The sequence below is a fragment of the Acinonyx jubatus genome, chromosome D1, assembly GCF_027475565.1.
Source record: "Acinonyx jubatus isolate Ajub_Pintada_27869175 chromosome D1, VMU_Ajub_asm_v1.0, whole genome shotgun sequence".
NCBI lineage: Eukaryota > Metazoa > Chordata > Mammalia > Carnivora > Felidae > Acinonyx > Acinonyx jubatus.
Genome location: NC_069390.1, coordinates 1023594 through 1043482, shown reverse-complemented (window position 1 = coordinate 1043482; position 19889 = coordinate 1023594). Strand labels below are relative to the sequence as shown.

At 64.8% G+C, this 19889-nt stretch overlaps 1 protein-coding gene across 16 annotated transcripts in view; it reads right to left on the bottom strand.

Moving 5' to 3' along the window:
• Positions 1-19889, bottom strand: part of BRSK2 (BR serine/threonine kinase 2) — a 60546-nt gene that overhangs the window by 17677 nt on the left and 22980 nt on the right. For 15 of the 16 annotated variants that reach the window (XR_008290210.1, XR_008290212.1, XR_008290211.1 and 12 more), the window contains exons 2-7: positions 6960-7054; positions 5624-5709; positions 3058-3198; positions 977-1093; positions 260-293; positions 20-88 (exon numbers count right to left, since the gene is read on the bottom strand). Coding sequence is in view for 13 of the 16 variants with exons in the window: in XM_053202724.1 (XP_053058699.1) it covers positions 20-88; positions 260-293; positions 977-1093; positions 3058-3198; positions 5624-5709; positions 6960-7054 (542 nt within the window). In the remaining 3 variants the exon portion in view is untranslated. Of the gene's footprint in view, positions 1-19; positions 89-259; positions 294-976; positions 1094-3057; positions 3199-5619; positions 5710-6959; positions 7055-19889 lie in introns of those variants that run through there. The other variant, XM_053202733.1, reaches the window with a different exon arrangement.

Below are 19889 nucleotides of genomic sequence, written 5' to 3'. Positions count from 1 at the left end.
GGACGGGCAGGGGGCTCACCACCAACAGGGCGAACAGGATCACGCCGCAGCTCCACACGTCCGCCTTGCGGCCGTCATACTTCTCCCCCTGCAGGCGGCAGTGGGGTTGGCGGGGTGAGCGCCCGGGGTGGGGGGCTTCGCCCAGACCCAGGGTCGGGGAGGGAGCCAGCTGGGGCCTGGGGGTCCGCACAGCTGACGTGGGGAAGGCCCTTGGTCAGGCAGGGACTAGGGTGGGGGTGTGGGGGCAACGGCCACTTACCCGGATCACCTCGGGGCAGGCGTAGTGGGGGGACCTGCAGGCAAAAGTGGCGATCAGGTCCGAGGCCCAGGCCCTGCTGCCTGCCCTGGCTGTCCCACCCCACCCGGACCTCCGGGCTGCCCCCAGGACCACAGCAGCGCAGACACCCTGAGGCACGCTCTGCCCGCAGCAGATGCCCCGCTGTGGGGCCCTCAGGCCCAGCAGGAAGCTCAGGGGACTTTGATGACAACCCCCTTACAACCTAATCCCCGCTGGGTACACTGTGTGCTTCTGGGGGAGACGGGGGCTGTGGAGCCTCTGGGCTCTGCCACGCTCGAGGCCATCTGCCTGCCATCCGGGTCCCAGGAGAGCACAGTCAGAAGAAGGACCTTGGGGCGCTGCTGAATGGGCTCCGCAGAGATGGCCCGCCCGGGATGCCCCTGAGCGAGCAGGTGGCCGCTGGGACTGGACCAGCCTTCCAGGACGCGGCCAGAGAGCGGAAGGAGGGTCTGGGCCTGGCGGGTCACTCACTGCACGGCACTTGGGAGCAGAATCAGGGAGCGGAGCCAGAGGTCCTGGGGCTGTGGCCGCCCCACCCCCACTCTGCCCCCCCCCCCCCCCCACTGCAGCAGAGACCACTGGCAGCCTGTATGGGGGGGCGGGGCTGGGGGCTGTGCCCGAGCGCAGGCCTTCAGGGGCAGCGGCCCGGCCCCCTCCTGGCCCTGCGGCTCCGCTCACCCGCAGCTGGTCTCCAGCAGGCTGTCGCCAACCTGCAGCGACGCCATGCCGAAATCCGCGATTCGGATGTTGTTCTTCTCATCCAGTAGAAGGTTTTCTGGCTTCAGATCCCTGTGGCTGGGAAGGAAGGCGGGAATGAGGCTGACCGGTCCCCTAGCTACCTCCCCCTCCCCCAAAGCCCACCCACACAGCCCGGGGCCAATGGCAGCCCAGCCTGGTGATGTCACAGGCAGCCAATCAGAAGTCGCCTGCCTGGCTGCTGGGATGGAGAAACGGGGACCTTCTGGGGTCACACCACGTGCTCCCACCCATCCTGGGCAGGCTCTGCCTTACTCTCTGGGGTCTCCCCACCATAAGAGCTCTGGGCTGAGGCCATCCCGAGCCCCTCCAATCCAGGGTGACCTGGCCCCAGGAGCCCTAAAAAGGCTGAGGAAGGGGCTCCCAGAGCCTTGGGTGGACACCTGGCAGAAGCTTCCTGATGTTCCTGAAAGGGGTCAAAAGAGAATGTGGTGTCTGCCCCAGGGGCATGGGGCGGGGTGGGGGGAGTGCAAGGGTGGGGAGGGGTACCTGGTGGGGGATGGGCACCTGGTGGGAGATGGGGGGGGAGTGGGGGGGTACCTGGTGGGGTGGGGGGCACCTGGTGGGATGGGGGGCACCTGGTGGGAGACGGGGAGGGGCACCTGGTGGGATGGGAGGGCACCTGGTGGGGTGGGGGGCACCTGGTAGGGGATGGCACCTGATGGGATAGGGGGTACCTGGTAGGGGATGGGGGCACCTGATGGGATGGGGGGCACCTGGTGGGATTAGGGGGCACCTGGGGGGATGGGAGGGCACCTGGTGGGGGATGGGCACCTGGTGGGAGACAGGGGGGCTACGTGGTAGGAGACGGGGGGGGGGTACCTGGTGGGGTGGGGGGCACCTGGTGGGGGATGGGAGGGCACCTGGTGGGGTGGGGGCACCTGGGGGGATGGGCACCTGGTGGGAGACGGGGGGGTACCTGGTGGGGATGGGGGGTACCTGGTGGGGTGGGGGGCACCTGATGGGATGGGGGGCACCTGGTGGGATGGGAGGGCACCTGGTGGGATTAGGGGGCACCTGGGGGAATGGGGGGGCACCTGGTGGTGTGGGGGAACCTGGTGGGAGACGGGGGGGTACCTGGTGGGAGATGGGGAGGTACCTGGTGGGGTGGGGGGCACCTGATGGGATGGGGGGCACCGGTGGGATGGGGGGCACCTGGTGGGATGGGGGGCACCTGGTGGGGTGGGGGAACCTGGTGGGGGATGGGCACCTGGTGGGAGACAGGGGGGTACCTGGTGGGGTGGGGGGCACCTGGTGGGATTAGGGGGCACCTGGGGGAATGGGGGGGCACCTGGTGGGGTGGGGGAACCTGGTGGGAAATGGGGGGGTACCTGGTGGGAGATGGGGGGGTACCTGGTGGGGTGGGGGGCACCTGGTGGGATGGGGGGCACCTGGTGGGGTGGGGGGCACCTGGGGGGATGGGGGGGGCACCTGGTGGGGTGGGGCAACCTGGTGGGGGATGGGAACCTGGTGGGAGACAGGGGGGTACGTGGTGGGGTGGGGAGCACCTGATGGGATGGGGGGCACCTGGTAGGAGATGGGGGGGTACCTGGTGGGAGATGGGGGGGTACCTGGTGGGGTGGGGGGCACCTGATGGGATGGGGGGCACCTGGTGGGATGGGGGGCACCTAGTGGGGTGGGGGGCACCTGGGGGAATGGGGGGCACCTGGTGGGGTGAGGGAACCTGGTGGGGGATGGGCACCTGGTAGGAGACAGGGGGGTACCTGGTGGGGTGGGGGGCACCTGGTGGGATGGGGGCACCTGGTGGGGTGGGGGGGCACCTGGTGGGAGATGGGGGGGGACCTGGTAGGGCGGGGGGCACCTGGGGGGATGGGAGGGCACCTGGTGGGGTGGGGGGGCACTTGGGGGGATGGGAGGGCACCCGGTGGGAGACGGGGGGGACCTGGTAGGGTGGGGGGCACCTGAGGGTATAGGGGGTACCCAGTGGGGGATGGGGCCACCTGATGGGATGGGGGCATCTGACAGGGTCGGGGCACACACACCATATGGAGTGGCTGTGGCAAAAGTCTAGCGCAGAGATGATCTGTCGGAAGAACTTCCGAGCCTCTTTGGGGGTCAGCCTGCCCTTCTTGACAAGGTAGTCGAAGAGCTCTCCACCAGACACGTGTTCTAGCACCAGGTATCTGCAGGGGACAGGTGGGCGTCAGCTGGCTGTGCACCATGTGGTCAGCCTGCCCCGGTGCCAACCTCTGCCTCGTCCCAGCCTCCGGCACCCTCAGCACGATGGGCCTCCTGGCAGGCCTGCCTCCAGCGCAGCCTCGGGAGGCCTCTGATGCAGGGAAGCTGGGAGCAGGCCACGCCCGACCCCCTGGCTGAGGGGCCGCTGGGCCTCAAGGCAAGAGGGGCGCTGTGGCCGCTGACCCCCATGCAAGCCGGGCTGTGACCCTTCTAGGCCCTCCCCTGCCAGTCCAGGTTGGGCTCCCAGAGCAGGGGAATGAATCAGACGCTTAGGCCTGTGGGGCGCCCAGGCCAGCAGGGGAGACCCCAAAACAGGGTGGGCCAAGGGGCCGGGGCAGGGTATGGCTGGGGGGTCCCCCGGGGCTGGCCCTCAAACGGGGTCTTGGAAGACAGTGTAAACAGGGTGGCCCCCCAGCAGGATAGTAACTGCCCCCACTGGCTCAGGGGGCCCTGGGGGCCTGACTGGGGCTGGGGCCGGGGGCTGGGCCACTAGGGGGTTCTGACAGGGGCCTGGGCTCCCTGGTTCTGTGGGCCAGAGCAGAGCACCTGCCCCAAGGCCAGTGGTCCCCAGCCCAGCACTCCCCTATGCTAGCCTGCTTCCTGGTCTGCAGAGCAGGTGGCTGGCAGGGGTCCAGGGACGAAGGGCCCTCTGGGCTCCTGTGCGGGGCAGGATGGGGACAGCTGGAGGGGGCAAGTACAGTCTCTGGCCTGGTGACAGTGGCTGCAGGGGAGGGACCCCACCCCCCCTCTGTGTCCAAGCTCAGCCTCACTGATGCCCACAGGAACCCCCGAGGACTTGCTGGAGGAGGCCAAGGGCACGGGCAGAGGGCCAGGAGGTAGGGAACCAGCCGTCTCAAAAGCTTGTCTTGCAGGAACGGAGGGCTCAGCAGGGGTGGGGGCATAGGGGGCCTGAGGAGAGAAGGGGCAGGGAGGCGGCACAGGTGGGATTCTGGCAGGAGGGGCCATCCCAGGGGTCCTGCCCTGCTCCCGAGTGGGAGGCCCAAACACAGCACCTCGGTGAAGGGGTCCCCTGCCTGCTCCTTCACCTGCATGCTCCCAGGGCTGCCTTGGGGAGGGTGCCGGGCCCAGCGGGACCCAGCCTGGCCGCCTGATCGCTCTCCTGCTGGCCGTGGTGTCCCTGTCATTGGGCCTGTGCCCGGCCGTGCCTCCGCTGGGCCTTGCCGTCCCAGGCCCCTCCCTGGCTTCCTGACCCCCACCCCAGGTCCATCCCTGCAAGTATCTCAACATAAATGAGACACGATGGGTCCCCTGCATGTCGTGTGTGAAGGTGGCCAACAATGCCGGCCCCCACACTCACGGGATGTCGCCGGACACTGACCGCAAGGTGAGCCCCAGTCAGGCCGATGGTGGTGGGTCGTGCAGGTATCTCAGGGAGACAGAGTTCCTCGTGCTCACTGGTGTCAGGGGCCCCAGGACCACAACCCGCCTCCTGGTGCCCCTACAGCTATACTGACTCATCTCCGGCCCCCACATGGGCGACTCTGGTCACCCTACCCTCAAACACTTGGAGTTGGCCACTCATGCCACTGGGCCTCCAGCTGCCACGGCAAGGGGGGCGGGGGGGGGTGCCACAGCTATGAGGAAACTGAGGCCCAAAGAGGGACAAACTTGTCAGGGGTGGGATTAGGACCATCCTCAATCCATGTGCCCAAGCCTTCCTGCTCCCCCAGAGCAGCCCTCGCCGTCCAGCTTCGTGCCCCAACCCCCATGGCCCGGGACAGTATGGGCGGGCTGTGGATGGCCACCTGGCGCCAGCCGGCCTGGCCCATGAGGTGCCCACGTCTTTTCCGGGGGCCCCAAGTCGGGCCTGGGGCTTGGGGCTTGGAGTTGAGACCTCGAGGTCCCCTGGGCCAGACCCCTGCATGCATTTCCTCACTCAATCTGAATGCCCCCAAGAAAAATGCCACTGGAGCCCCTCCCTGAGGGACAGGGCATCACAGGCTGGGGCCCTCCTACAGCCACACAGGCAGTAGTGACAGGGCTGAGCGCCCCCTCGCAGTGACCCAGTGACCACCGCCCACACCCCGGGTGAGCTCATTGAGGCCACACGGCGGGCGACCTGGGGTCCCAGTCCCGTGAGGGAGCAGATGGGGGCCTCAGTGGGAATGGGGAGGGTCCCTGGGGGCCCTGGCAGAATGACTGGGCCAAGTGGTTCCTGTGGCTTGACGCCGGCCCCCAGCCCCTGCCTCCAGAGAAGCCCTACGCCCTCGGCGGTTCAAGCTGGTGGCTCTGCCGTGGTCTGGGCCAGGAGCACTGACCGTGGACACCCTCTTGAGTTGGCTCCCTCCCCGGGGCCCCACGGCCTCGCCTCTGCCCCCTCCCCAGCTCTCCAGACCCGGCAATACCTACAAATATTTTTTGTTTTCATAAACATCGTGCAGCTTTAGAACGTGAGGGTGTTCGATGAGCTTCAGGATGGCAATCTCCCGCTCCACCTGCACGGGGAGAGAGGTCCAGCTGGGGGCGGGAGCGTCCCCTGCCACCTGCATCCACCCACCCCGTCCCCTCCTACACACAGCCCTGGGGCCAGGTAGACGCCACGCTGCCCTGACCTCGAGGGGGTCTCTGGCTGGTGGGGAGACAGTAGGATCTGAGTGGGCTGTGCCCCCCGCCTGACACCTCGGTCAGGCTCATGGGGGCGGTGGAGGCTTTGGAGCAGGGCCAGCCTAGATGGGGTCTCTGCCCCTGTGGGCTGGCCCATCCCATCCCAGGGGCATCAAACAAGGGGGGGCCGCCCCTCCGCACCTCCACCCTGGCCCTGCCAGGCCTTGTGGGCTCCTGCCACTGAGCTCGTCTCTGTTCAGATAGCTTATGTGCATCTTGAACTCAGGGTCCCCAACTGAACACGGTCCCAGGAGCTGTCCAAGGCAAAGTCGGGATCTGCCCCCACCCGTCCAAGCCACCGTTGCCTTCTCTTAAAACTGTCCCACTTTTGGTCCCTGGGGTTCCTCAGTGGGGCCCACCCCAGTCCCTCCCTGCCCTCCTGGCATACTGGCCACACATGCCCGCCTCGGGAGATGTCTGGGGAAACGAGGGAGGCACAGTCCCCGGGGCAGGGGGCAGCCACGGTGATGCGTGGCCCCCAGCATGCCACCCACGCGCAGAGGTATAACACCCCCCAGTGAGCAGGCAGGTGGGGGAACCTGAGGCCTGGGCAACCCCTTCCCACCAAGCACCAGTCCATGCGGGGCCCGGTCCGGTCCCAAAGGGGGTCCAGATTCCACCACAGGACGGGCTCCCGGGATGGGGGGAGGGAGGGGGGTGGGAAGCAGGAGGAGCTGTTGTGGTCCCTAGGGAACTGTCACTTCCTCAGAGGAAGGGGCCTCCTCCTGGGTCTAACTGGGGAAACTGAGGCCCAGCCAGCTATCCCAGCAGGTTGGTACGGCACCCGGACTGTGCCCCAGGATGCAGCCTGTCCCTCCTGGGCCCCCGGCTGAGGCGAGGAGAAAGGGCGGGCAGGGCTGAGGAGGGAAGCCAGGTGCAAGGTGGTCACTGGACACCAGCACAGGGAGGCTGCTCTGTAGCCAGGAGCTGCCCGCCCTGGGCTCCAGCAGGAGCCAGTGGGACCCACCTGGGCTGGCTTCTCTGTAACCCCACCCATGGGACTCTCACCACGGGGACCCACTGCCAGGCTGTCCCCCCAGAACCCCCAAAGGGCCCCCTTAGGCCCCCCGCCTGAGCTCACCTTCATCAACACAGACTCGCTGAGCTTCTCCCGGTTGACAATTTTGATGGCCACCTTCTGGCATGTGACACAGTGAATCCCCAGCTTCACGAGGCCTGTGGGGTACAGAAGCCCCCTCAGACCCCATCCAGGGCCCCAGTCGGTAGGGACCCCACCCACTCCCCACACAGGCCCCTCACTCAGGGTCTGGTTCCTGTCCCCCACCTCTCTCTGCTAAGTATGCCTCAAGATACCCACAGCCACTGCCCGCCCTCCCACATCCCTTGGTCACTGCCCAGAACAGCTCTGTCTTGGAGCAGCAGCCCTGCCCCACGCCATGTCCCCCTCCCAGGGACCGGCCCTCTGACCCCCCTGCACCCCTCCCCCATGCCCTGGAGGCCATAACACCGAGAGCCCCCGCCCCAGGCCTTCAGCCACTGCCCAGGCACCTCCAGCAGGGGAGCCAGGGTGCCCTCGGGTTCAGGGCCACCCCTCCCCACACAACAGTGTCCAGCTCACTGGTGTCTCAGGGACAGCAGGACGGGCCTAAGGCCACTCCCTGGGCAGCACCACCCCAGCCTGCCATGCCCATGCCCCCCCCGTCCTGGGCTCCCCACAGGACAGAATCCACCTCTGCTCTAATGACCATGCTTCTGGGGCTCACAGTCCTGGTTGCTGCTCCCTTGTCATGTGGCCACAGCCAGGCATCCCCTTCCCCTCCCTGGCTGGGACAGGCCACCAGGGCCACCAGCAGCCTCACCCCTGCTGCAGCCCAGCCACGGCCAGCCGCCCTCCTCACCTCTGGCTGGACCCTGCGGTAGCCTTGGGACCAGGACATCCCCACCTGTCCATTCCTGAGCCCGGACCCCCAACTGTGACATCGTCCAAGGTGACTGTCATTCTCAGACAGGCGTGTGAAGGTTATCGTGATGGCCCCTACCTCCAGCATTTGGGGACAAGGGGGCAGGACCCTTGACCTTAGCATCGCAGCCCGACCCTGACTTGTGCTCTGCCGGGGGTGCCCCTCCTACGGGGATTGAGGGATGCCCGCACTGCTTCACCCAGACCTGGTCAAAGTCAGGGCCCGGAGCACATGCCTGCCCCATGTTCAGGGTGATGCAGGCCCCGTTGCTGCTGCTTCGGCCGTGACCTTGAACTCCTCGTGCTCACCAGCTGCTTGGTGTGCCCTTCCCCCACTTTTACGCCAGGCCTAGGTAGGGGAGATTCTTACCAACTTGCAAGAGCCTTTCAACTTTATGGGAAATGGATCCCTCGCCATATGATGGAAAACACGGCCCCTTAATGGACCGCACATCTGTAACTCTGCGTGGCCTCCGTGGCCTCCCGTGGAGCGTGGTCACCTCTGACCCTCCAGGCCCAGCTTCTCACTCTCCCCTTGAGTCAGGATGGGCGGGCCTGCCAGCCACAGCCTCTCGGGTGCACAGGGAGCTCTGGGAGGGCACCTTCGTGGGTGGGGCCTGTGGGCCAGAGCTCCCGTGCTCAGCGAAGACAGATGAGCTCCTGGGCTTGGCGTCGTGGCCGCTGAGGCCGCTGAGGCCCCTGGCTCCCACCCCAGGAAGTGCTGCAGACCCCTGGGGCCTCTTGGGGCTGCCTTTGCTCTGGCCCTGGGCCCTGTGATTCCGGGTCTGCGGGAGGGGCAGGGAGTGCACAGCAGGAAGAGGAGACGGCAGGTGCGTTGCTGTCACCCATCTGTAACCCATGGCTGGAGGCCCGGGGGCTCACGGCCTCCAGGACAGAACCGGCCCCACCGCCCGTCCTATCTCCAGACAGCAGGCACAAGCCAGAGTTCGAAGCAGGACTCTGCCTGGCAAGTCCCCAGAACAAGGCTGAAGGGCCAAGGGGACCTGGGGAAACAGGCAGCAAAGGCCACCACCCCAAAGGGGACAGGCTCCCGCGACCCCCACAGGCTCAGGACAGACGCCTCCCGTGAAGAGACACCCGTGGTCCAGACACGCAACCCCCACAGGGCAGACAGCCATCGCCGCATCTGGGAGAGCACTCCCGAAACCGGACGGCGTGACCTGGGGCCAGCTCTGCCAGACTGTTCGCGCAGCAAAGACCAGGCAGGGACAGGTATCCTCAAGCGGGAAGGAGCGAAGTGCTTCTGGCTCAGCCACCAGGGTACCCAGCAGACTTGAAAACGCAACACAGCTGGGGGCACAGCAGGGACGACGCGCCTGGGCCGATGGGCGGGGCCCACACGAGGACACACGCACACACACCGCACACACCAGTGCACGCGCGTCCTTAGAAGGCGGGAACCACAGACGTGCGGGGGGAAAAACATCCTCCTGCTTCGAGAAAAGGAAAACAAACGGGTGTCAAAGTGACAGGGCGCTTGACAAACACGCCAGCCGACGGCAGGAGCAGGACACGACCCAGCCGGTGCCACCGCCGTGACCGGAACAGCCATCCTGGCGAGTGCCCCGTGCCAGGCGCTGTGTGAGAAGAGGGACTCCCACTCGGACACGAGGAAACTCGGTGGTCCCATCGCCAGCCGCTGCACAGCTGCACAGAAAGGCCAAGGGACGAAGGGCCCAGAGGACAATGGATGCCAGACAAGCCCCACGCCACGGGCCCGGCCCCCCAACAGCACCTCACGGGCCTGTGGGGCGAGGCCAGCCAGGAGGCACGGCCAGGTGCGGGGGGGTTGCGCTGGGCACTGACCTGGAACTCTGGCAGCTCCCTCCCTGCCTTCGTCTTCTTCCACTTGCTACCCCTGCCGAGAAAGTCTTCAGGCCCGCAGACTCCTACACACCCCGCAAAACCCAGCGTGGAGGTGCCCCTCCTTAGTGAAGCTTCCCTGCCACCCTGGGAGGTGACCTAGCCCTGGGGGCCTCTGGGGTGGGGTGTCTGGGTTCCTAGCAGGCCTGCCATTTCCCCAGGGACAGAGAGTGGAGCGTGTGCACCGGGGAGCCCTCCTAAGCAGGCTCGGGATGGTGGGAGGACAGCGTCTGCAGGGAAGCCTGCAATCAGACTAATTCCCCAACCCTGCAGCTGCGCAGGCAGAGCTCCCCATTGTGATGTATGATTGTGTCTGCAGCAAACATGGGCGCGCACCAACGCAGGGAAAGTCTGCCGCGTCACAATGATCGCCGGAGCAGCGACGTGGTCCCGCCCAGGCGGCGGGCGCTTGAGGGTGCTGGACCGCCTGTGTCCGCGCTGTAGGAAGACTCCAGGCATCAAGGAGCCCCAGGGGCATCCCGGGGAGGGCTCAGGCGAAAGGCCAAGGAAGAGCCCCGAGCCCCCCAGGGCTGTCCCACCCACTGGCTCCCCACTGCACCCCAGACTTGGGCACAAACACACCTGTGCCTTAACGGGGGTGCCCACCCCCTGGGGCCCCAAGCCTGGCCAGGAGAGTCCGGAGGCCTGTAGGCCGCCATCTGAGAGCAGAGCCTGCACCCAGGGCCCAGGGCCCCAGACAGTGTGGGGCCCTCCCCGTGCCAGGCTGGGGACAGGGCTCCAGGGGTGCACTCCTGCGCTCTCACTCAGAGCCCAGAGGGGGCCAGAGAGCGGGTGGGCGGGGAGCTGCTGGACTGGCTGTGCTCTCCAGGGTGGCTCAGCAGCTCTCTGCAGGCAGTGCCCGGCCCTCCTGCCCTGGTGGCTCTGACTGGCCCTCACACCTGGAGGGGGAAGGAGGTCGGCCCTGCGTGTGCTGGGCCCCGAGTGGCTGTGAGGGGGCCAGGGCAGCCCCAGAGCCGTGGGGAGCAGACAGGTGGGGCTGGCAAGGGCCAGACCCTCCGGGGCCCCAGCACGGAGGTGGCCTATGGGGCCTTGGAGGGCCGGGGGCAGTCCTGAGCAGATGCCTCACCCTCTGGCTCCTGCGGCTTGACCTTGCCCTCCCTTCTCTTCGTGGTCATGGTCCTTTGGAATAAAACCACGCTGGAGTGCCCCGAGCCCCGGGAGCCCCCAGAGGAGGACCCGGACATCACTGCCCAGACACTGCCCTTCGGTTTGGGCGGAGGTCGGGGAGCAAGTGACGGTGCTGCATCTGGGAGGGAGGGGAACCCTCTATGCCCCAAGTGCCAGCCCCGTCGCCAAGGAGGGTGGTCAGGGCTGGTGGGCGGTGGGACAGCCTGGGGATGGCCCTCCCTACGTGGACAGGTGGGGCTTTCGATGAGCCCCCCTCGCTTTCCAGCGTCCAGTGCCATTTCCACCACAAGGGCCAAAGGCGCCCACCTGGGGAAAGCCCTGGTCTGACGTGGCCCCAGGCCTGCCTCTCGGTCTCTCAGGGTGGCCTGGCCACAGCCTGCTGCCCTGAGCCTGACCCTCAGGAGTCCTGGTCACTCCACCCACTATCTGCTTCGAGCCCTGCAGACCCCACGGACATGCAGCTCAGCACCCCCGGGGCCCATCCAGTCTGTCCTTCCTTAACGGGGCCAAGAACCGTCCCTGAAGCCCTCGGCCGTCCACTCCTCTCCCTCCAGGCACTGGGGCCCCATGGCATGGCCTCCTCCAAGTGCTTGGGAACACGTCACACAAGCACCCTGCCCCCGTCCCTCCACCTGTGGCCGCCAGGTCCAGCACCCCCCGGGCTGGCTCCACGGCGTCCTGAGCTGAGCACCCTTGTCCAGCCGCCCTGCACGGCTGCTGCAGGGAGGCGGGGACAAACAGAGGCCTGACTCCTTCCGGTAACATTCCCGTGTGAGGTCCATCTCTAATGTCCCCGTGCGCTGCCCCCCTGCCTGGGCCCCTGGGCGGGCAGAAGAGCACGGTGGCCCAATCCCTCCAACCCCCTGCCTCTGTGCATCCTCCCCTCCCTGGCAGGCCCCTGTCCCGTCCCCCGTGGGGGAGCCTGAGAGGAGTCAGGTGACGACGGCAGACCGACCTCGAAGTCTCCCCGCGGAGCCACGTGAGGTCATTAACCGCCAGCGCCACGGCAGGCACCCACTGGCCGCCCTCTCTGCGTGTCCGCCACGTGCCGGGGTGGAGGGCCCCGCGCAGAGAGGAACCTGGAGCACGAGAGGCGTGTGCACATGCAGCACAGGCCCCGTGGCATGATCTGCCACGCCTGCACCCCCCGCACTGCCGACTGGCTGCGGGCCGGGGCCACGTGAGTCCCGAGGGCTCTGCAGGCACCTGGAAACGCCACCGGCCCTGCCTGCAGAGCCCCGTGAAGCGATGCGCACGGGGCCACAAGCAAAGGCAGAAATGACTGCCTCAGCCGCTTCTCATTCCAGTCACCACGTCCAGATCCTGCCATCACCACAGGCGCCCACCCCTGGGGAGTGGAGCCCCTTGGGGCTGGGGCTTCTCTGAACGTGGTGGAGACTTGGGCACCCCCCACCCCCACACCATCTGCAGGGGCTCCATGGGCGCCCACAGAGCCCCTGCGCCCCCCTCAGCCACAGGCCGTGGTCCTGCCTCAGGAGTTTGCCAGAAGGCCCTTCTTGGTGACTGGCAGCCTGAAGACCCGGGAGGAAGGTGAGAGTTCAGGGAGAGGGTGGGGGCAGCTGAGCTCCGGAAAAGCCTGTGGAGGAGAGCACGTGGGCCGAGGGGCAGGACACAGCAGTCCCTCTGGGGAGGAGGGTGGCTCTCTGAAATCTGGAACCTGGCCCTGAAGAGGAAGGCCACTGTCCGCAGTGCTGACCAAGCCGCTGCCTGCCCACGGAACCCGCAGTGTGCTCACGATGGGGGCCTGTGCTGTGTCAGCGGGTCCCTGGGCACGGGGGACAAGGGACAGCAGCTCCTGCCGTGGGTTCTGGGGAGGGAGGCTCATGGGGGCCGGGGCAGGAAGCTTCTGCTGACCCAGGCACAGCGCCTGCCCAACCTCGTGGGGTTCCCATCTGCGTCTCGGGAGAGACCAGTGTCCGGCCACCAGTGCTCACAGGGCCACCCGAGGGTCACTAACACCTGAGACCACCACTAGCCGCTGCACCTCTGGGACCATGCAGCCAGCTCCCCTGGGGCCACAAAGCATAGCTAAGAGTGACCCATTTTCTGCCACCTCAACATGCCTCACTCTGGGGCTCTGCTCACGGGGGTGTGAGGGAGCCCGGCACAGCAGACACGCCTGCCTTCCTGGGGGTGGACAGCCCTGTCACCCCTCCTGCCTGGGCTCTCCTTGGAGGAGGCAGGGAGGTGGCACCACACTGGCTGTTGGAAAAATGAGTCAGCAGGGCTGGTGGCCCTGAGCCAGCCCCCTCCCCCAAGCCGCCCACGGCAGGCAGGGCAGAGGCACACCACCTCGCTGGGGGAAGCTCTGGACATCATAGGTGGTCTCAGCTGCCCCCAGCAGCCTCGTGGTCCTGCCCTGGCCACTGTCCCCACACATACAACCACCCCACGCCAAGGCCAGGACCCACATGCCTGGATCTGGAGGCAGAACCAAAGGGGCAGAGGCCAGGCATGGCGTTCTCCATAGGCCAAGGGTCCCAGATGGGAGCTCAGTGCAGTCAGACATGCCTGGGGCATGCAGCCAGAGGCAGTGGGCCGCAGAACCAGCCGGCCGGGGGGCTTCCCAAAGAAGCTGAGCACTGAGCTGAGCCCAGAATAGAGCTGGTTTGGGGGCTGCAGAGGCCCCTCCCCCAGCTCCGGGGAGCAGCTCGTGCGCAGAGGCCATGAGGAAGGAGGCACAGGCCCCTCTTGCTGGAAGCCAGCCTCCCGGCCCTGCGGCCCCTCCCACACTGCACCACGCTGGCCCGTGTGGCCAATGAACGGTGGCAGAAAAGAACCCTGTGTCCTTCAAGGAGAGGTGACAGCTACAGCTTCCTTCTGGCGTCCACTCCCCAGGGTCCCTGCGCTGAGGAGCCCACTGCCTTGTCTTGAGGCAAAGAACAGAGGCCTCCAGCCAACGCAGCCTGGCCCTCACCCGCAACCTCGTGAGATTCCTGAGCACAGCTGCCTGGCTCAGCTGCCCCTGGACCCCTGACCCTCAGGAACCACAAGAGAGCGTTTGCTGTCTCAAGCCACCAAGTTTGGGGACCCCTTGTTAGGTAACAGCAGGTCACAAACACGCTCCGCCCTCCAACCACCAGGGTCAAGGTCTGGCATCTGGTATGATCTGGACACACGTGGGAAGCAGCCTCCTGGAGTCAGGTGCATGGCCTCACGGACGGCCTGGCGGGTGCTCCCAGACAGGCGCCCCAGCCTGAGTTTCCTCACCTCACCTGTGCAAGTGGGGAAAACAGCCCCTCCCACCCGGACCCTTCTGGACAGCATGGAGCTCTCCTGGAGACTCGGGGACTGGAGGAGGGGCACACCAGGCTGTGCCTCTCTCCGCACCCGATGGGGTCTCCAGGCTAGAGACCCTCTGCTAGCCTGGCTCAGTCCGGGTCCTATTCCTTGGAACCCACGAATGTGACCTCATTTGGAAAAAGAGCTCTTGCAGAGGTCAACTCTAGATCTCATCATGAGAATGATGATCCTCCAGAGTGGCCCCTGAAGCCAATGACAAGCACTCTTGTGAGAGGGGCACAGCGAGCACGCCACACAGACGTGAAAGCAGACACGGGGTGGCCAGCAAGTGGCCAGAAGTGGGGAAGGGGACTGGAATGGGCCCCCCACCGACAGCCCTCAGGCCTCCGGCCCCCACAACTGAGACAGGGATATGCTGTTCCGTCGGCCCCAGGGACAGACACGGCGCCTCTTCCGCTCACATACGTATTTCTTGGACCTTTCCGCCATCGTAAACCTCCCAGTACATCTCAGAAAGCTTCCTATTGATTCAACTGCGACCTCAGCTAAGCACGTGTGTCCAGGGCCCTCACTATAACGGGAGCTTCTCTCCCGGCCCACCCCACCCCCCCCCCCCACACACACACGCACGCACGCATGCACACACGCACACACACGCTCAGCAAGCCACTGTGCCTGGCCAGAGCGGGCAGCTGCTACAGCATCAAAGCTCACAGGGCCTCCTGACCCAGCATCAGCCTGAAGGCGTTAAGGACAGGATTTGCAGGAGGGGGTCTGGTCCTGCCTCCTCCGTAAGAGGCTCTCCCCACTGCCCTGCCTGCGTCAGGCACAGCCCTGGGGGGAGGCACCCTGTGAACCGCAGCCTCAGTCACTTGAGCCCTGGCTAAGGCTCTGGGGCAGGTTGGGCTCTGGGAGGATGGCCACGCCTGGAGGTGGCCGCCCGCTCCAGCCATGCCGCTGGTCAGGAAGGAGACTCCTAAGTATTTTCCACTTGAACCTCGGTCCTCACAGCAGGGAGCCCATTCTCCTGCCACTGCCCAAGGGGTCAGGGTGAAGCCTGCCCATGCCTGGGCCTGGGGGCAGCGCTTCCCCAGCTGGGTCAGGCACAAGCCCCAGCCCCAGCACCCCCTTTGAACAGGCTCAGGGAGTCAGCTGGGTGGGGCGGAAGCCCAGAGACGCTGAAGGGAATGAGTTCAGGTTCCCGCCACAGTGGGGACGGGGGTCCTTTCAGCACCGTGGACAGGGACCAGTGCAGCCCCACTCCCCTCCCCGCAGCCCACCGGCTTGGGGGACTTGCTCAGGGCTACACAGCTGGGTGACACCAGAGCCAGGGTGCCCTGGGAAGCCGGTGGTCAGCACTCCCTGGGCACCTCCTCTGACCACACCCCTGCTCCTTCCAGAGCCTGGCTGCCCACGTTCTGGGGGCCGTGGCATGGCAGGAATCTGTGAGCCCAGGACACCAAGTGGAGCACATACACACGTCTGACCCACCTCGGGCACCTGCGGCAACCCCAGGAGGCGCGCCCCAGGACTCCGGCACCAGGACACTCGGGGCGCATAGGGCCGAGGGACCAGCCCTCCGTGGCTAGAACACCCCTCCAAAGGGTGGGGGGACGCTGTGGAAGTAGCACCCACCTGGTGGCAAGCTGTAGCTGGGGAGAGCCTCCGGGAGGCCAGGACTGCCAGGGGCTCCGTGCACTCACACACCAGTGGGCGTGGATCCCGACGGAGGGTTTGAGACCCATGGTCAGGGAGACTGCAAGGTCCCTCTGGACTCAGGTGGGAGGGCATCACTGCGTAGGCCCCACTGGGGGTCCCCAGCCTGGAAACCCTGCAGGTCCTGGCGGCACCTCCCCCTGTGCCCCTTTTTTTTAATGTTTATTCATTACTGAGAGATGGAAACTGAGTATGAGCAGGGGAGGGAGGGGCAGAGAGAGGGGGAGACACAGAATCCGAAGCAGGCTCCAGGCTCTGAGGCCTCAGCACAGAGCCTGACGCGGGGCTCGAACTCACAAACCGTGAGATCATGACCTGAGCCGAAGTCGGTCGCTCAATGACTGAGCCACCCAGGCGCCCCCCCCCCCCCCACCCCGTGCCCCTCTTCACAGCAGGAACTGGAAGACAGTCCAGGTTTTTCCCCACTAGGCTCTGGTGAAACACGGCGGTGTAGGCCGTGCTGAGGCCCAGCCCCTCCACCCAGGGGCCTGCCTCAACAGGACATTGGGCGGGGCCTCCAGCTGCTTGCCGCCCACTCCCCCCTGCCTCCAGTTCCTTGGGGGTGAGGGGCTTGGGGTCAGGCCCCAGGCCTGGTGTCTATTCTGATGAATAAATGGGCACAGGCCCCACCATCCAGCAGCCCACTGAGCTCTTACCCCGCACCCTGACCAGGCGCCCAGACACCAGATGGGCGACGAGGAAGCCTTTTGGGAGGCTGCCCGCCCCACCCACCCTGAGCCCTCAGCATCGCCCTCTCCTCTCTGCTCTCCCGGGCGGCCGGGACCCAGGGCCGCCAGCGCTCACGTCTGGCTTCCGAGGGGGCTCTGCCGCCGCAGGCGGAGGATCGATTGTGCGCCCTTGGCGGGGTGGGGCACCCGGTGGGCGCGTTTGGCTCCCAGGTTCCAGGAGCACCCCTGCCCACGTGGGACGCACAGACCCAGCGGATTCGCTTCAGACGCACCGCACCTCTGCAGAAAGGCCGGCTGTGAGCCCGAGCCCCACCCCCCAGCCGCCCTGGGCTCGCAGACTCCGACTGACTACTGATATGGGGGTGGGGGCAGCCGCTTTGAAGCTGCCCAGACTTCAAAGCGCCTTCGTCGCCCGAAGTGAAGTATCGTCTGGGCCTGCGTTCCTCCTGCGCCCGCGCCCACCAGACCCGACCTCCTTTCCCCGCCTGCAGGCCCTTGCCCCAGCGCTGGGGGAGGGGGAGGAGGGGTGCTAGGTTGGCACCCTAGTTCTCCCGGCCTCCTCCTGAGGCTCTGTGCTCCCCAAACCCTTCTTCCTCACTTTGGGGGCGGGGAGGTGCGGATCCCCACCCTCAGCTTGCGCGGCGGATCCATAAGCCCCGTGCACCCACGTTTCTGGGCTCCGTGGAGGCCCCGCAGGCCGGCGACACCCCCACGCCCCACCGTCACGCGGCCGGCTCCTGGTTCACACCCACGCATGCTCCTCCCAGGCTGGGAAGGAGGACCCGACTGGGGAGGGGGGGGGCCCAGAGAGGGGACAGGGAGGAAGGGGACACTGGCCCCAGCAGGCTCAGTCTCAATATAGATCCCGCCGTTTCCTTCGCCCACCAGGCGCCAGGGGGGAGGCGGTGGCGCGCGCGTCTCTTGGGAGACAACTGTTCACGCTCTGAAAAGGAACCTCTCAAATTAAATTAATTAAGCCCTGAAATATTTCACACCCGCTGCAGCCGCTGGGCCCCTCTGCCAAGCTCCCCGCCCTCCCCACCCACAGCACCCAAACACCACGTGGGGGCCTGCCACCCCCTCTGCAGGATGCAGGGGAGCCCCTCCTCCTGTCACCTTGACCCCAGGGAGGAAAGGGACATGGGGGAGGGGAGAGGCCGGCTCCATAACCACCCCGTCTGCCTCTTCCTGCCTCCCTGGTCATTCGAGAGCTCCTTGCATCACAGGGGGCTCTTCTGGGGCCCAAAGGCCCTTCCCAGGTACAGCGGGCCATCTCTGCCTCTGTGTGGCCCTACCATAGGCAAGGACCAGGCTTGGAAGCTTGGCTCCCCCTCCTCTCCTGGGGCGGGGGCTTCAGTGGCTCCATCAACCTTGGGGTATCCTAACACCCTCTCCACCTGTGTAAAGATGGAATGAGACCCGCCCCCATGCACACACGCCCGCCACCTGAAGCACCCTATACTTGACCCCTTCCCCTCCCAGAGGCAGCCTGGGATTGCGCCCATAAAGAGGCTCAGCTGTGTGTGTGGAGGGGGACTAACCCTGGGCAGAGCCAGGGGGTCTCCACAGGGGGTCAGTCAGGGAGCAGGTAATGAGGGACAGGACAAGGACTGGGCCTGCCAGTCTCCAGGAGACCCAAGGGAAGCTCCAGGTGTCAGTGTCAGCCAGGGAGCACGCGGCAGGCCTGAGGGCAGGGCTGCAAAGACAGATGTGGCACTTACTGAGGGGGTAGAGACGGGAACAGCCCAGGTTGGCACGCCCCTCTCCATGCCAAGAAGGACAGACAGCCTGGGACAAAATCCAGCATTATAGGGGCCAGGAGGCTGCCCCGAGCAAGTCTTCTTGTTCCGACAGGCCTGATGGCCAGTCCCTGCCCGTGCGCACCTCCCCCGCCCCGACATCCCACACTCTGAGCAGGGGATCCCCCCACCCCCTCCAGAGAGACCTACTTCCCACACGGGAGGAGCCGAGCCACCGTGTGGGCCTCCTCAGTTCGGGAAACAGCTAACTACGCGTTACCAGAGGGAGTCCAGGACAGAGAGACAGAACCGACCTGGCGGAAACAGGTGTTCAGAAGTTCTGTTCCTGATTAGCGCAATGACTCGCTCAGATTTAGTAAGCTGCTACATCTGTAAAACAAGAAGCCTGCAGAAAGGATGAGATGTGAGGAAGGAGCTCTGGGAAGTCAAGACTAGCCTTCGGGGGGAAGGGACAGCGGAACGCAGCACCACAGCGTGAGCAGTGCGGCGCGACTAAGCACAGAGACAAGACATGAACCAAGAGGAGCTGAGAGTGGACCGATGTTCCTAAGGCCCAAGGCCCGGTGGGGATGGACACGTCACAGCAAAAGGCCCCGCAGACTCAACATACTTAGCGCTGAACAGAAACTCACTGAAGTGGCCACTCGGTCCTGACCCAGCTGAAGTCCCGCGTAGATCAAACTGACCGGCCCCACCCTAAATGCCTGACAGGGAGGGATGCGCCCATTCTGGAAAAACCTTACCTGGTGCAGTTGAACTGTTCTTTTTTTTTTTTTTAAATAAACAATATCCGGCATACAATAAAAATGACGCCGGACACAAAGGAGTGGGAAAATGTGACCCTACTCTCAAGAGAAAAAATAGCCAATAGAAGCAGGCCACAACTAACCCACATATCAAAATTTTCAGAAAAGGACTTTAAGATAACATTATAAATATATACACCTGTTCTCTGTCCTCTCCCTCTTCTTCCCTCATAAATATGCTTTTTAATTACAGAAAAGGAAAGACAAAAAAAAAATCCATTGGATGGGCTTAACAGCAGAGCAGACACACACAAAAGGATTAGTGAACTCTATAACAGGTCAATAGAAACTGCCCAAACTGAAATACAGAAAGCAAAAGAATGAAAAACAAACAAACGTAACAGCACATCAGAGACCCATGTGACAATTCCAAAAAATCTAACATAACTGTAATAGGAGTCCCAGAAAAAGAGGAGAGAAAGAGAGAACAAAGCAAAAGACATATTTTAAGAGATAATGGGCAAGATTTTCTCCTAAATGTATTATATACATCAGCCCACAGATCCCTGAGGCTCACTGAACCAAAAGCAGGGCAGAAACGTAGAAAACCGCACCATGGCATATCACTGCTAACCTGATACAATTGAAAGAAAGTGAGAAAATCCTAAAACTAGCCAAAGAAAAAGATGCACTTCACTGGGGGAGTACCAGTAGTACCTGACTTCTCTCCAGGAAGAGTATGACCAGGAGGCAGTGGCATACCACCTCCTCAGTGCAGGAAGAAATCCTAGAATTCTATACCCAGCAAAAATATCCTTCAATAAAAAAACAAAATAGACACTTGTAGGGATTTCCCCAAGGGGGCCCCTGGCCTAAGACTCT